Raw genomic sequence first — 16,395 nt, 5'->3', positions numbered from 1 at the left:
ACATCTCAACTGGCTCATTGAAAGTGTCTCATCTTTCCTCTTTAGCATCTCCTCCGTTGAAATGAAGTGATACCGCAGTCAGGCAGCACATACACTGGCTCCATTTCCCCTCTCTCCTGAAGTAAGTGACAGCTGCAGATGTTTTGGACCGTCCCTCCCTCCAGGATGCCTGACAGTCCTCTGTTGTCATGGCAACAGAGGCAGTGAGGCTAGCAGTTGTGACTGATATGCTGCTGAGGTGTTTCCCAATCTGACACCCTGGCTCCCTCTCCCAATCCTTTAGTCTCCCGTGTGTTGCTGTCTCCCCCCCCCCCCCCCCCCCCCCCCCCCCCCTCTCTTTTCCCGTCTGATGTTCTTTCAGGTAGTTTGAGCTGATGAGTGCAGCCGATGTGTTTGTGTCCGTATCCATCTGCACAGGGGTGCCACAGTGCCCTGCCCTGCTGGCTCATTGTGCTTGTTGACATTTTGAGGATTGAGGATGTGACATGAAGTACGTGCGGTGAGAATGAAGCTTCAGTAGTGACTGAACTACTCAAAACTTGAGGCCGACTACCGCAAAAAAAAAAAAGAAAAAGGAAACACAAAAGCACACAGGTGGCGTTGGAAGATGTAGGCATGCAGGGGAAGCTATGCTTCTAAAGGTAAATCCATAAATTTGCTATTAACTTTGAAAATGTCAGAGCAAACCCAGCGTCGTCTCAAACCAGGTGAGGCAGAGATTGCTGCCTTCTGCTCTGGTAATCACAGCCAGGTGATTTCCTGGTCGTGGGGCCCCGATGTCTGTCTGTGTGTGTGCGATTGGAGCCAGTTGGCAGGGAGACACAGGGACAGATAAAGCGTCTCTTAAGTAAATTCATGAATAGGAGCTCTTCACCAGGGCTGAGGTGGGTGCTGCTGCTGCTTCAACGTTATTTGCATTCATGAATAAAAACCTGCTTGCTGCCATTCATACAAATACAATTAACTCCGTGCTTCTCATGTGCTAGACAGAAATAGACAAACACAGAAGCCTGCTCTCATACATAAACGCTGGCATTTATACAACCACTAAAGGACCTTGTGAGCACCATCATCCGCATAATCTCCCTGCAATCCTAAGTGATTTTATTCTTCCATCTTTACATAATAGGAACCTACTTAAATTGTAATAAAAAAGCATCTAAAGATCTCATTGACACTTCAATCTTGTTGCTTTAATGTCTTTTTCAAGCCAGCAGATTGTACGTATGCATCCATATGCACAAGAGAGGAAATGAAATAGATGAGAGAGAGACACAAAAAAGAGTCTTCAGCAGTAGGCTGTGTGTTAGAATGTGTGTGTGTGTACGATTGTAAAAGTGTGTGTGTGTGTGCGTGTGTGGTCTCTGGGCTACAGTGTGTGTGTGGGAGTGTTATTGAGAGATATTTTTAATTCTGTGTGTCAGCTCCTCTCATCTCCCTCAGCAAGAGACGTCGGAGGGAAGCAGAAAAACATTTCCAATGCAACTATCATTTAAATACACACACTTCTGCACACACACGCACACACACTAGTGCAAACACATACAGTTTCAGAAGTCTTTCATATGGCACCAGTTGCGTTTTTGAAAGTTAAAAAAAAAGCCTGCCAGATTGTCAGTGGGTTTTTTTTCTGAATTTCCCCTCCAAGTGCTTGTGAGGGAATTTTTACATGAACAAGATTAAAACATGAATGTGATCCCGGATGGATACATCTCCTTGTGAATCCAAGTGACTGCTAAAATCTCCCTGTCAAGCTAAAAGATAAAAAGAAATCAACAACTGCTGTTTAGAAAGACAAGTAAGGTTTTCAGTTGTCCTGACACCTCTGAGGCCCGGTGACTAAATAATGCTTCACCATATGGCAGATGATGGCAATAATAATTCCCTGTGGAGCAGCCGTCAGCGGCCTAATGACTTTCTTCCATGCTATTGCTTTTAGGTGCATGTGAAACCGCAGCGGACTCCAAAGTAGGATTAAGGTCATCCTGGTGGAATACGCTGCAGGATTTCTCTCAAGTAGAAGGTAAATGGATTTTGCTCACACTCCTATTTTCAGTGAAGCTTGTGAAACAGCACAATTGTCTCAATCACACAGAGCACAGCAGGATGCATACTCACTTCATGTGGCTCCCCCTCTCCCTTAGCAGGAAAGACATCCTGTTCTATTTGACTATCCAGACTTGTAACACAGTATCTGCATTCCAAAATCTGCATAAAATCCCCAATACTCGCCATGTATGAGGGCATTTTCTGCTGTTTGTTAATGCAGAAGCCCACTGTATCAGAGCTGAATGCTTAGGATGAATCCCAGAGAGGAGACATGGGAAAATACGAACAGAAACAACAGCTGACACAGGCATGTCACCAAGAGCTCGCTGTAGGTTCTCTCCTTTCAAACACGTTGACTTGTTGAGTGTTTAACCTGTTACCAAGTAATGATTTCTTCCTTCTAATACAAACAAAAACAGAAGCGTAAAGAAGAAGCAGATTCATAAATCATGCTGTATTACTGTACAGTGTGTTCGCACCAAATACAAAGCAAAGTTTTCATGCAGCATTATTACAAAATCTATGCGAAGAGGCAAACTGACACAAATTTACCCATGGTGGCATCAGTAAGACATCAGACAAGTTAATTGTCATTGTCTGTGGACTACTGGAGCTGTAGACTGCTCGGAGGAAGGTGAAGTATGTTTCTGGAATCTGATTTCAGCTGTTCAGATTATTATCCTCTTTGTATTTGCAGATTTACAACAGAAACCTAAGCAACTTTGTTGCAGCGTAAGGAGAACTTTAAGGATGTTAATATAAACTAAACTAATGCTTTATTTGTATAGTACCACTTACAATACACAGTTACAAAGTGCTTCACAGTTTGAATAAAAACTACACACTGAAGGTAAGTATACCTGTTCTAGCATGCAGACAAAAGCTATGCGAGAAATATTATAGAAAAGCCAACCTCCAATAGAAATCTTTTTTCTGCAGTCGTTCAAAATAAATCACAAGCTCAGTCAGCCTGACTGGCTGTGGAAGGCTGTTCCAACATTTAGGAGCTACAAGTTCAAAAGTGTGGTCGCCTCTGATTTTAAAATTAATTTGTGGAAATCTTAACATGTAGAAATGACAGAAAATATTATGTCCTTATGTCCAATCTTTTAGTCAGCTGGGGGTTTTTTAATACTTAAAAAGGAATAAAAGGCAAGATGCTGTGTCTTTGGCTCAGGTAGAGCAGGTCATCTACTAAGCACAAGGTTGGTGGTTTGATCCCCAGCTGTCAAAGTAACTTTCGCAAATGCTGAACCCCAAGTTGCTCAAAATGAATTCATTGGAATGTGAATGTTAGATAGAAAACACTTAGATAGAGAAAGAAGTGCTTGGGTGAGTAAGGCACGTTGTATAAAGTGCTTGAGTAGAAAAGCGCTATATAAGAACCAGTCTATTTACCATGTCATGACCTTGAAGGTCTTGAAGGGGACCTCATGGCCACCCTATGAAATTCGATTTGAATTTAGTTTTAGAGAAGAACACAAAGTCACACAGAGCTAAAGCAAATATTCTATTTATTTCTATAACTACAAACCACAAAACAAAACATATTTTCAGCGTACTCTTAGTGTACAACATCACACATCTCAGTTGAGGTTATTTCCTAAATGACCCAAACTGTATGTGTTATGTTCAAACCCAGCTCTCATCAGCAGTGAAGATGTCCAACATGAAGCTGTGGTCAGTTTGGCATCAAAGTTGATGTTTTCTCCCAGAAAAAGTTTGATATCCAGGCTGAAGTCCAGTGGTGGTCTAAACTGATCTTCCACCAGTTCTGGAAGCTGTCCAGTGTCAGGTTGTTGTGTGCGGGCGAGGAAGAGATGATCCAAACTTTGGACTTATGGTGCAGGATAATGGTGTTTTATTGTAGGCTGGATGAACTGAACATGAACTGAAACGACTGACTGGCTGACTGAACACACATGCGGAAAAGACGACATCAACATCAATGACACGACAATGAACTGATGGAAACTGAGGACTTAAATACACGCTGGATGATGAGTGATTAGAAACCGGTGAGTACACAGCTGAACTTAGTCTGACTAATGAGAAATATGGAAATGGAAATAACTGGAACACAATACACAGGCGATAGGCTGGCACAGAAAACAGGAAGTGAAAAACATGACAAAACTGAAAACACTGGTCAACGACCCAGGAACCCTGACATCCAGAGGTGCACGTGGAAATGAAGGTGAGAGGAAAAGTGGGCCAAATTTAAAATCAGGAATATTTTTTTTTATTTTTTACGGTTGCAGAAGTTTTTATTTTTATCACACCCCGTAAGTTCTCCCCCAAAACTGCTCAGAATTAATAAAGCTGTAATGACTGCAATAGTAGTTCAAATTTTACAGTCCTGATCTTTACATGAGTCGAAAGTATTTTTTGCTGTTACTGTTCAGAGAGTGCAGTTCAACAGTTTAATTATTTTTTTGGTTGAGGGAGTGGCGGGTGGACAGTCGGATCAATGCAGGAGCTGGAGAAACTCGCGTTGACCGTGATCTGGGGTCAACTTCACAATCAGCCTGACACATCAAATATTCAGCAGCGCCTCGGTGCCACTCTGAAACCACTCACACTGGAGACCGAGAGGAGGGAGAGCGAGGGACATGATCACAAATACTCATTATCACCAGGAGCTATGTGTTTCACACTTAACGCTGACACTTATCCCCAGCAGATTATAGCTCCATACATCAAATATTAAAGCGGCGGTGTGAATTATTGATTCCAATCAATGATTGCAGATCAGAGCTCTCAGCTGGCAGAGGAGGAACTAATGAGTGCGTACTACACAGGCAGCTGAGTAGAACTGTGGAGCCTCGGATACACTGCTGCTGTACAGAGGTGCTGAGACATTTAACCTGTGCTGACACATTTTAGGCTTGCAACCACCAGATTAAATTTATGTACAATGTATTAGTGCATTTGTGGTCATCAGACCACAAGAGTTAGCTTAGAAGTCAGCCAGTCCTTGACTTATTTAAAATCTGTTTTTCTACAAAGACTGTATTTAAAAGATGGACATGGACCTCGTGATGTCATGCACTGCTTCTGGAACTCAATTTTGAGCCTTAATGTTTGCATTTTGGTTGGTGCTGTGTTGGTTTTTAGAGTCAGACGTGACCATATATGGACAAGAATGTGGGGACACCAGCTAAGACTAGCAAGCTTGTTCGTAATGGTGCAACACACAGACACACACATCTACCAAAATGAAAACAACCCACTGTTATCATTCAGGTCAAATGCCCATATGTACATTGACTACTCAGTTTTGCACTTAAAGTTTGAATAGTATCTTAAGACTTTCTGTAACTTATTTTTTCTTACTTTTATTTCTATTTTTTTTTTTGTATTGTTTTTTTTTTTTTTTTTTTTGTATGCACAAGGTGAAATTCCTTGTTTGTTTAAAGAAACTTGGCCAAATAAAGATGATTCTTATTCTGATATTGTTCTTCAGACAATCACATTAAAAACATTCCAACAAAACAAACATGCTCATGAGAACCAGTTTAGGTCAAGCAACAAACAAATTTTCACGTGTAACTGAAATGACTTTCCACTTCATTTTAATATGTGAGTCTGCAAGGACTCACTCACTTTGGCAGCCGGAGTCGACAAAGTGGCTACTAAAGGAACTGCAGATCTATTTTAGCTTTTCATGCTGGCTGTATTTATGTTTTCTCGCTCTGTTTTACAAAACGCTACATAAAAATATTTAATTAAAAACCTCTTGCAAAGACAAAATTATGTCCTCACCTCTAATGATCTTTCTTATGAAGGTTTTATGGCTACATATTCAAAACGTATCAGCTCTGCAGTTCTCAAACAGTTTAGCTAATGTGAGCACAACGTCTTCACAGAAAAGCAGCTTCACTCAAGTCTATCACACTGGAGCTAACAGAGCCATTTCCATGCCCAAATACTGCATCATGTCCTTTTGCCTGTTCTCTGAACAGACACACACACACTTACAACCTCACAGGTAGAGCAGCTGCGAGCACCACATCTGATTACGTTATTGACACTGGGCAAGAAACACAAGTGGAAGCGTGCCTCAGCTGAGTGTAAAATACACAGAGGACGAGGCTGCTCCATCCTATTAAATGACATAACTGGTTTACATCACCGCTGCTTTTCTGTGTGCGGGGAACAAAACTGACAGATTAGCACAGCGAATCCTTGCAATCCATAAATCAGTTTGTTTGTGCACGAGAATTGTTAATGCAGCGTGTTGTTTGCCAGCCTTAGTTGTGTCTGAGCATCTCTAAAGCCCCGGGGTCGGTGCTACAACTGATGATTAGCATTTACATAATGAGCTAAATGTTAGCTGCTGCCTTAAACTGCTACTTCTTAGCTGTGGGGGGCAAGCTGACCTCCACAAGATTGAATACAAAGGCTCCAGAAGCCTTTGTATTCAATCTGGATGTCCTTAGGGAAGTATTTTTTGACAGTAATGTATCTAAATATATACTATGTTTATTTTATTGTTAGCAAATTTCAGGGAGAGACCAAGACCATCAAAGAAATTCTAACAACAACTAAAGCCTGATGATCTCAGTGCTTTGTGTCACAGGGGAATACAAAATATAAAAAATACATTAAAGTGCTACTTATTGAACTGGTTCCCTTTATTTCAGTGACCACACACTGAAGCGTATTTAAGTTAGTCTCACATCTTGTTGCCCCAGATATTTTAATAGAGTATGAATGTTGATTACTCTGCTCATATTCCCCAAATTGGTGTTTGACTGTCTGAGTAGAGCTTTATAAAGAACTAAAGCTATCAGCTCAGAGCCATATAGACAGATTAGGGAGGTCAGTGTACACATTTGTCATTTTGGTGTTTTTGTGGGGTTTGTTGACCACAACAACAAAAAATATTGAACATAGCCACTCTCATCCAGTAGATCACAACCGATAAAGGAAGTGTTTATTTTGCAACAGTGCAAAATACATGTTTAGGGTCTTTTTTTAGAATAACCCAAATTTCAATGAGAAATGTTTGTAGTTTTATCTAAAATGTCTGGTGGTTAAATGCCTACCTAGACTAAACACATGTCAAATATATGTCATAATTTTATATTTCTTTTTTTAATACACATATTTTTTCACAAGGTAACAGTAAAATTGCTAAAACGGGGGGGGGGGGGGGGGGGGATTATTTGAACGATTCCAATGACAAGAATTATCAAAAATTTGAGATTAACTCAGATTTATATATCTAGAGTTAATCTTCAGAATTATCATTCAATGTGCTTGAAAGTCCTTAAAAGACCAGTAGGTGAACCTATTGTTTTGAGGTTTTGTCAACCAGTCGCTAACTGGTGTGTGGGTGAGGTTTAAAGGCCACTGACTAAATCCTTAGTGCTCAAACAGGTGGTCAGAAAAAGAAGGACATTTTTATAGATTATTTTCTGTTGCCTACATTGTAGAGAGTGACATTGCCTCTAAACAGGAAAATGAGTAGGGAAGAGGTTAAAGTTGGATTCAGCAGGTGGGAGGACACTTAAATCACATGTAATGGTTCAGTGTGGGAATGTTTTCTATTGAGAGCTCAGTAGATTTTCACACATGGTGTGATCAGCTGACCTGCTGCTCTCTGTGGATGTACACAACTGAATTCAACCAGATGTCAGCAGATGTTTCATGAGTTGTCCTGTCTGATTTCCATCCTTTACATTGGCACTGTTTATGGTGTCTTCATACTAGACAGTATACAGCTGGTATGAAGGTGGAATTCAGTGAATGTAACTTGATGTAACCCGACTCTGAACCAAACCATGAGCACCACAGCCACTGTGTACCAGTCACACACTGTTCTTTATTTTGAATCCGTCACGGTACAGCAAACTAACCCATTTATCCTGCAATATTTTCATGCAACCTTTAAATAACACCGTCAGTCTGCCTCAGTTTCTTTTGCAGCAGGTTTCACAATATAAAAAAACATATCACATGTCACATGTGCAGACCCAGTGTATCAAATACAACTAAACATTTAAATATCACCTCTCTTCTTCCTGTCCTGTCTTTCTTATCTTTCTCCTTCTCTGATTGAATCTCCATCTTTTGTTAGCAATATACTGTGAGACAAACTCCACATAAACAGTTTGTGTGTTTTCTGTCTGTTGAGCTTATAGAAACACTGCATTGGAAATTACCGGCAACTTAAAAAATATTACTCCATCTACGCCTGCTCATCTTCTGTAGGGCTAGCTAGATGCTAAAGTATCACATCTGCAACCCCTGACTTCGGCACTCTATTTATGCGACATCTGCTGATGATTAATATTCAAACAGGACGGTCTTTAATGTGTTACTCTTTGGGCTCAAAACGGCTTGATGTTTGAAGGCCCACAGTGACGTGGCATAATGGCTCCCATTAAATGCCTTAAACCAAAAGTAACAAGCCTGTTTTGAAAATGTAAGATTAAAAAGTACAGATATTTGTTTAACAGAAAAAATAAATAAATCCTATAATAAATGGACCATTAAAGTTCGTTCTTTGTTCACCATCTATGTACAGGCAAATATCAGGAACAGACATTTAATTCAGTTAATTTAAATTCAGTTCAATTCAATTTTATTTATACTGCATCATCATCATTGTCATTGATTTCCTTGTTTCCATCACATGTGTCTTTTGGTATTACTGTGAGGACATTATCTTGTGCAGGAGTAGTGCTAAGTCTTATTTAAACGTCATATGTCTAATCATCATTCATATCATTATGAAGTTGCACCTCAGCCAGACACTTTCAGTAGCCATCAGCATGCTCCTGTATATATACATTTGATCCCGTGTGTATTAGAGAAAAATCTAAATAAAAATTCAAACAGCCATTCTCTTCCACTTATCCTTGTCAGGGTTGCAGGGGGCCTGGAGCCTATCCCAACTACCATAGGGCAAGAGGTAGGGTACACCCTGGACATATATAGACAGACGACCATGGGCCACTCACACCTATGGGTTATTTAGAATTACCAATTAACCTAACCCCATTAATTGCATGTCTTTAGACTGTGGGAGGAAGCCAGATTACCTGGAGAGAACCCATCCAAACACGGGGAGAATATACAAACTCCACACAGAAAGGCCCGGCCAGGTGGTGAAATCGAGGTCAGGACCTCTGTGCTGTGAGCAACAGTGCTAATCTCCACGCCCTAAATTCAAACAGGTTTGCCTGATCTTGTTTTTTAAAATAACAAAAGATGCGTGTTTACAATAATTCTATCCATCCGTGCATCCATCAACACCCAGAGCACAGAAACCAAGGCCTCCCTCTCTCCAGCCATATCCTCCAGCTCATCTGGGGAGACACCAAGGTGTTTCTAAGTCAGCTGAGAAAGCTAATCTCTTCAGTGTGTTCTAGATCTTTCCCAAGTCCTTATCCTGGTAGGGTATGCATAGAACACCTTACCCAGGTGCTGCCCAAGAGACATTCTTGTCAGATGCCTGAACCACTCTAACCACCTCCTTTCAATGTGGAGGAGTAGTGGCTCTACTCGAGCCCCACTCTATGTAAACCTCTGACCATGACTGTATCTTTGATAGGAACATGGATAGCTGCAAAGACCTGGAGGAACCCTTATTTTTTTGGGGAGTTCCTGGACACTGGTAGTTAGAAGTCCAAAGGGAATAGGATATTTGTTACCTCTGAACAAAAACAGGATAGCTATATTAATGTACTCCATGACAGATCCTGCAAATGTAATCAGTGTTTGGTATCAATCTGTGTTAGTCCAAAAGCAAATGAGAATTTTAAAAATTGTTGAAACTATTCCTATAAAACTCTCCAATTGCTGGAAAACATAAAAGATGCAATCACTTGTCGTCATTTTTCACATAAACAATCTCTGCCTCCCTTCTCCTTCAAAACATAGCCTCTTCCTCCTTTCTATAACAATCCGTCTACTCAAACACAGACAGCTTGCCTAACCGCCTTGAATACACATTCAGATCTGCTTGTCACTTCACATCTTCCTCGTCTTTGTCTTTCCTTCTCCTCTCTCAACTTCTATCTGTCTAGCACACATTCTCATAATCTCTCTGCCCATCTCCTCCCCTACTTTTTTGGGAGAATGCTAGTCAGTAGAGATTTTCTTGCTTTTATTTCTTCAGCTGAAGAACCAAGGGAAGACCGCAAGCAAAAGGAGGCGGGGGTGCTCTAAATCTAAAGAGTGGGGGCTCTAAATGTAAACAGTACAACACAGAGCAGCTTAGGAGGGCTATAAATAGAGCAATGAAGCAAGAGAGAGAGCAAGCAAGAGTGAGATAGAGCGAGAAAGCTTTGCTTACGGAATAAAAATTGCTCCCGACAGTCAGGGATTAGTGCTTCCCTGGAGGATTTTGACTCCGAAAGCCCAATCTGGGGCGATTGGGAAGAGCACCAGCCTCAGTCATCTTAATTCAGTTAACCTACCCAACACAGATAGAAACATAGATCTATCTATGTTTGTACGCAAATGCATTCATGAAGACATATTGTAAATACGAATACGCACACTGTAGCAAAACAGCAAAGAAAGGGAGTGTTGTTTTGTTTTTTGTTTTTAAAAAGGACAATGTATATATTATATGTAAAAAAGGCTCAGCGGGCCCAACACTCGAAAGGAAAAGAAAGACAACGCAGGAAATTTCACACCTTGCATTCAAAAACACACACTCCTCATTCTGAATCTGAACCTACACAACCCATAGAAGAAAACACACCTGAAGACAGTCAGGAGAAATGGGTTAAGAACTTTTCAGACAGGAATCTCACTGAACCTGAAAAGAGAGTATTAGCCAAAGGTCTCAATTTTGCCATTTCTCCACAACAGTTGCCCATAGTGGACCTCATCACAGCCACAGAATCTGCCATTCGGATTAATAAATTATCACAGACAGAAGCAGAGCAAATCAGGATGAAAGTCTCAGCCACCCTCTCCAGTGCCAAAGTCCCTCCGTCCAACCTCACAATACAGGAAAAGAAGGCCGTCTCTTCCCTGAGCAAAGACCACAACATCACTGTTTTACCAGCGGATAAGGGAAGATGCACCGTGGTCCTAAACACTACAGATTACCATACAAAGATCACTACTCTCCTCAGTGACAACAATACCTACGAAGCCTTAAAGCGAGACCCCACAAGCAGCTACAAAAAGAAAGTTATAGCTTGCCTTCAAGACTTGGAAAAGGACAAAATCATTGACCGCCTTACTTATCACCGCCTTTACCCAGGGGATGCCATACCCTGCATTTACGGACTTCCAAAAATCCACAAGGAAGCTGTCCCACTCAGACCCATAGTCAGTAGCATAAACTCAGCCACTTATAACATTGCAAAACACCTTGCTAACATCCTTGCTCCTCTCGTGGGGAACACCCCACACCACATCAAGAACTCCACCGACTTCACTGACAAGGTCCAGAAACTTACCCTGGATCCAGATGAAACCATAGTGTCCTTTGATGTAGTCTCTCTCTTCACTTGCATACCCACCATGGAGGCAGTGGAGACTGTCAGAAAACGACTACAAGAAGACAGCTCCTTGGAGGACAGGACCAACTTCACACCCGATCAGATTTGCACACTGTTAGACCTCTGCCTCACCACTACATATTTCAAATACAACGAAGGCTATTACAGACAAAAACATGGCTGTGCTATGGGCTCCCCCGTGTCACCTATTGTAGCCAACCTTTACATGGAGGAAGTGGAAAGGAAGGCTCTTGGCTCTTTCAAAGGAAGAGTACCCAGCCACTGGTACAGATATGTAGACGACACCTGGGTCAAAATCAAGACACAAGAAGTGGAATCCTTCACTGCGCACATCAACGCTGTGGATAAAAACATCAAGTTCACCAGGGAAGACACGAAGGATGACTGTTTGCCTTTCCTGGACTGCGCTGTGCACATTGAAGAGAATGGCAACCTCAACATCGAAGTTTACCGGAAGCCCACACACACGGACCAGTACCTCCTGTTTGACTCCCATCACCCTCTGGAACACAAACTTGGAGTAATTAGGACCCTACACCACCGGGCAGAACATGTTCCCTCTAAGCCTGAAGGGAAAAAGAAGGAACACACACATGTAAAGGAAGCACTCAAAACGTGCGGCTATCCTAAATGGGCGTTTTTAAAGTCAGCAAAGAGGCACAGAAAAGAAGATCAGACACCAGCGAGGGAGGATAAGAAGGACAGGCGCAACAACATTGTCATCCCCTATGTAGCCGGTGTATCAGAGAAACTCAGGAGGGTTTTCTCCAAGCATGACATCCCGGTGTACTTCAGACCCAGCAACACACTCAGACAAAAACTGGTTCACCCGAAAGACAAAACGCCAAAACACAGACTTAACAATGTGGTGTATGCCGTACAGTGCAGCGAGGAATGCCCAGACCTCTACATTGGAGAGACCAAACAGCCACTTCACAAGCGCATGGCACAACACAGAAGAGCGACCTCCACAGGACAAGATTCAGCTGTCCATCTGCATCTTAAGGATAAAGGACACTCTTTCGAGGATGCCAATGTTCACATTTTGGACAGAGAGGACAGATGGTTTGAAAGAGGAGTGAAAGAAGCCATCTATGTCCACTGTGAGCGACCATCTTTGAACAGAGGCGGTGGTTTACGACACCAACTCTCTGCCATCTATAATCCAGTTTTGAGATCCCTTCCCAGACGCCTTAAGGCCCACTCACACCCTGGGCCATCTGACCTCAGGAATTCGCATGATAAGGTGGGGCCAGGTTTCACAATGAAATCACCCGAAACTCTGGCTGATTGGGACCCACACCCAGTTCCACACCTTGGCTCAGGCGATTAGAGGATCATCAGGGGGTCCTTTTGTCCCTCTGTGGGGGGACACTCCCACTAGGGTTATATCTGGGACTCTCCACCATTTGACCTTAGAACTGAAGAAGCCTCTCGGATGAGAGGTGAAACGTCTTCAAGTAACTAAAGAAGTCCAGACGCTTTTCTTTGCAAGCTCCTTTGATTATATGTAAAAGGCAGAAAAGGTTCAACCAGTACAGTGAGAGAAGATTACTCAGCACCCGACCCTGTAATCAACCGCTGACATACTTGGAGAGCAGTGCATTTCAAAAGATGCCTGAAATGTTTGTAAAGTCTTAAATGTTATACAATACACCAAATGCACTCGAGGGAAATTAGGGTCTTTAGTGTACCAAGAGTCGAATTTCTGCAAAAGAACACTCGAAAACAGCATTTTGGGAGATAAAAATTAGAGAAGAAGAAGAAAATAGTTTCGACATTTGTAAACTTAGTCTATGTTAAAATTCCTGACTACCTGTGGTATTTGATAGGTTTAAGCATATATGGTTAAATATTTCTAAGCATAAATGACAATAAACAATACAAATCTAACAGTATTTACTTCATTTATGTGATAGTCTGATTTATTGAGTCTGGCCTCTGACGTCTGACTGTGGATCTTTTCAAACATGTCAGATCACAACCATGTTCTGAGACTTGGTCAATAAACAACACCCTACAAGTGTTTTGGGGTTTTTTGCTTTGTTTTGTTGTTTAAGGCACAGAGACCTCACCCAAGGAACTGGTACGAGTGCGGAGGTTGACTGTGTCTTCGCTGGCCTCACCCTGGTAACTGGAATGGGTACTGGAGCAGACCGGGTACCAGTCACTCCTACCCGAGGAATAGGTACAGGTGCAGAAGTTGGCTGAGTCACGGTCGGAACAGGTACGTGTGCAGGAACCAACGGCGCTTTAGCTGCCCTGGCAACAAGGACAGGGATGGGCTGACCCCTAGCCACCCTGGAAGCAGGAACAGGCATAGGAGAAGGCTCAGGGGGTAACTTGAGAATAAACTTAAATGGAGCAGGTGGTGATAAGTGGACAGTCTTGGAGAGGACGGAATGGTGCAAAAACAGTTTCGGAAGTCTTTGCTTAGAAGTACTAAAAACAGTTCCAGTGGGTGAAGGCAGTGCAAAGTAAGGTGTCTTTGGAACAACTTTCACAGCAGTACAATAAACAATCTCTGAGGGGGCTAGTTTATTGTTTGAAACTGACCGAGCTGACTGAAAAACACAATCAGAATGAGGTTTCTGATAAGCAGTCACAGTGTTACCTGGTTGAAATTCCCTAAATTCCTTGATGCGGTTGATCAAAAGTAAACATACACTTAAAACTGTCTGGCTCAGAAACAAATCACAGCACTTACTCTCTTGGAGAAAAATGGACAGGCTTACAATAATCATGTTTGGAAACAGAGGACTTTAACTCGTCGCTAGTTATCTTGACAGCAGAATAGAACACTTGGACCCCTCCTCTAGGGAACAGAAATGTCCAAATCATTACCAGAATTTGCAGATTTACAGATTTCAGAAACAAGCAGAATACTGCCGGACTTGTGAGTGGAGTCTTTAAAGAGGCTACCTGAGAGTAGGTTATGGTTTTAGAACAAGTCAGCACCAAAACACTAAACATCTCCTTTATATTAGCTAGTTCAAGAATATGTTTACTTGCATTATTAGGCCATTCAGCAATATTGCATATTTCAGGAACAGAAATTGAAGATGATTAATCAAACAGCTCAGAAACAAAAGATTTACTAACATTGAAACTAAAGATTCATTTGGAATGACAATGGGTCGTTAAACACCTTTCATAAACACTGGCAGACACTATAACAGAAGAGTCACTAGAAATAATATCTTTGGAAATGGAGCAGAGTGAGGTCTCGGGACCCAGGCACATGACCCTGTCACGGCTTGTGAAGCGGACTCAGGCGCAGACCACTAGTTCCTTCAAACAAAAGTGAATTTATTTACAGTGATTCCCACAGGTGCAATATATATACAAAGGTGTGCGGGAAAAGGGTCGGGGTTCGGGGTCCAGGAGTGACAGGGGAAGGAGTCCAGGGTGGGGGCTTTCCATACACAGACGACCGCTCCTCTCTTCACCACCACTCGTCTTGCACACACTCAGTCGCAGTTGCTCAGGGTCCAGGGGAGATCTACACACATAAAGGGAGACAGTCAGCTTCCAGGTTCACAAGTACTCACGAGTTCAAAATAACAGGTTTGCAGGGTGACTGACGCTGATGGCTCAACGATCCAGCGACGAGTAGAGCAGACTCGCCATCTTAAGTAGTACTCTGATTCGTAATCAGCAGCAGGTGTGCTGATCATTCCCAGGTGCGTGGGCCAGGGGCGGGAGCCCATACTGAGCTCCGCCCCGGCAGGAGAAAGAGAGTGGGAGAGGACGAGAGAGAAAGAGAGCAGAGGCAAGAGAGGAGAACAAACAACACAAAACATAGCACCTGACTGCTGTCAGCTGGCGAGGTGCGGGGACCATGACAGACCCTTTCTCTGCTACTGAGAGCCCTTGTTTTATGGGTGGGAAGCACTTGGTGACAGAGGTAGAGAGCTTGTGTAACTGTACATGGAAACCCAATGAACAGGGCGAAGGACTGAAGCAGAGTGAGGTCTCACATGTCCTGTGCATCAGTATCTTCAGACACTTCACCTTTGTTGACATGTCTGAATCTAGAGGGGTTTTTTTTCCTCTTTCCTTTCACGATGTCACAATCTTCTGTCATGATATGATGCTGTGTGGAGCAGGCAGACTGGGCCCAAATGAAGGACTCAGGCTGGACTGAATTTAACAATAGCTTTATTACTGAAGAAACTGCCAAGAACACATGTATTCAAACACTGAAGAACAAACAGGACACAAGACGGAGATCGCGGCACTGGGCGGAGGGAGACACAAACAATATGGAATCAGAGCAGAGAGGAAACACCCAGGGAACACGGCTGTACATAATCTAACTGACAAGACAGGGAAAGCAAAGCTGAACATGATGCACACAGGGCAAGAGATTGTCAGAATAAAACAGGAAACATGAGAAACACACACTGAGATATAGACTGACTAAATACAGGGTACAGAGAGAAGAGACAGAGACAAGACTAGGAAGACGGAAAAGCGAGGGACAGAGAGGGCGAGAGAAACCAGACAGACAGACCACTGGGCAGACAGACAGGCAGAACTGAAGGACAGAGACATCAGGGGACGGAGAGAGAGAGGGTGAAACTGACTTCACAAAGACACACCAATAACTAACACAGGAAACTAGACACAAGAGTATGGGGAACACCGAGGGAGGAATTATTCAATACAAGGAATAATAACAAGACTAAATCTACCAAAGGAATGAATCAAACTATATAAACATTAACCAACCGCAGAATTCATAATAAACAAAACTAGGACACCTACTGACTCAAAACACTGGGTCACAAGCCCAGGTACCATGACAGATGCGCAGACCAGATAGACTGTGGCGGACACTGTGGCAACT

The 16,395-nt window shown here is 42.5% G+C and overlaps 1 protein-coding gene across 1 annotated transcript; it reads left to right on the top strand.

The window, feature by feature from the left end:
* Positions 1-326: 326 nt before the first annotated feature.
* LOC146499024 (uncharacterized) lies at positions 327-13,042 on the top strand. The gene is made up of 2 exons (XM_085138534.1): positions 327-4,246; positions 4,494-13,042. Exon 2 carries the CDS (start codon positions 10,624-10,626, stop codon positions 12,874-12,876), a length of 2,253 nt encoding a protein of 750 aa, XP_084994660.1. The 5' UTR covers positions 327-4,246; positions 4,494-10,623; the 3' UTR covers positions 12,877-13,042.
* The last annotated feature ends 3,353 nt before the right edge of the window (positions 13,043-16,395 follow it).

The sequence above is a fragment of the Neolamprologus multifasciatus genome, chromosome 17 (genome assembly GCF_963576455.1).
Source record: "Neolamprologus multifasciatus chromosome 17, fNeoMul1.2, whole genome shotgun sequence".
Lineage (NCBI taxonomy): Eukaryota > Metazoa > Chordata > Actinopteri > Cichliformes > Cichlidae > Neolamprologus > Neolamprologus multifasciatus.
Note: the sequence above shows the minus strand (reverse complement) of the source record. Positions and strands in the feature narration are given on the sequence as shown.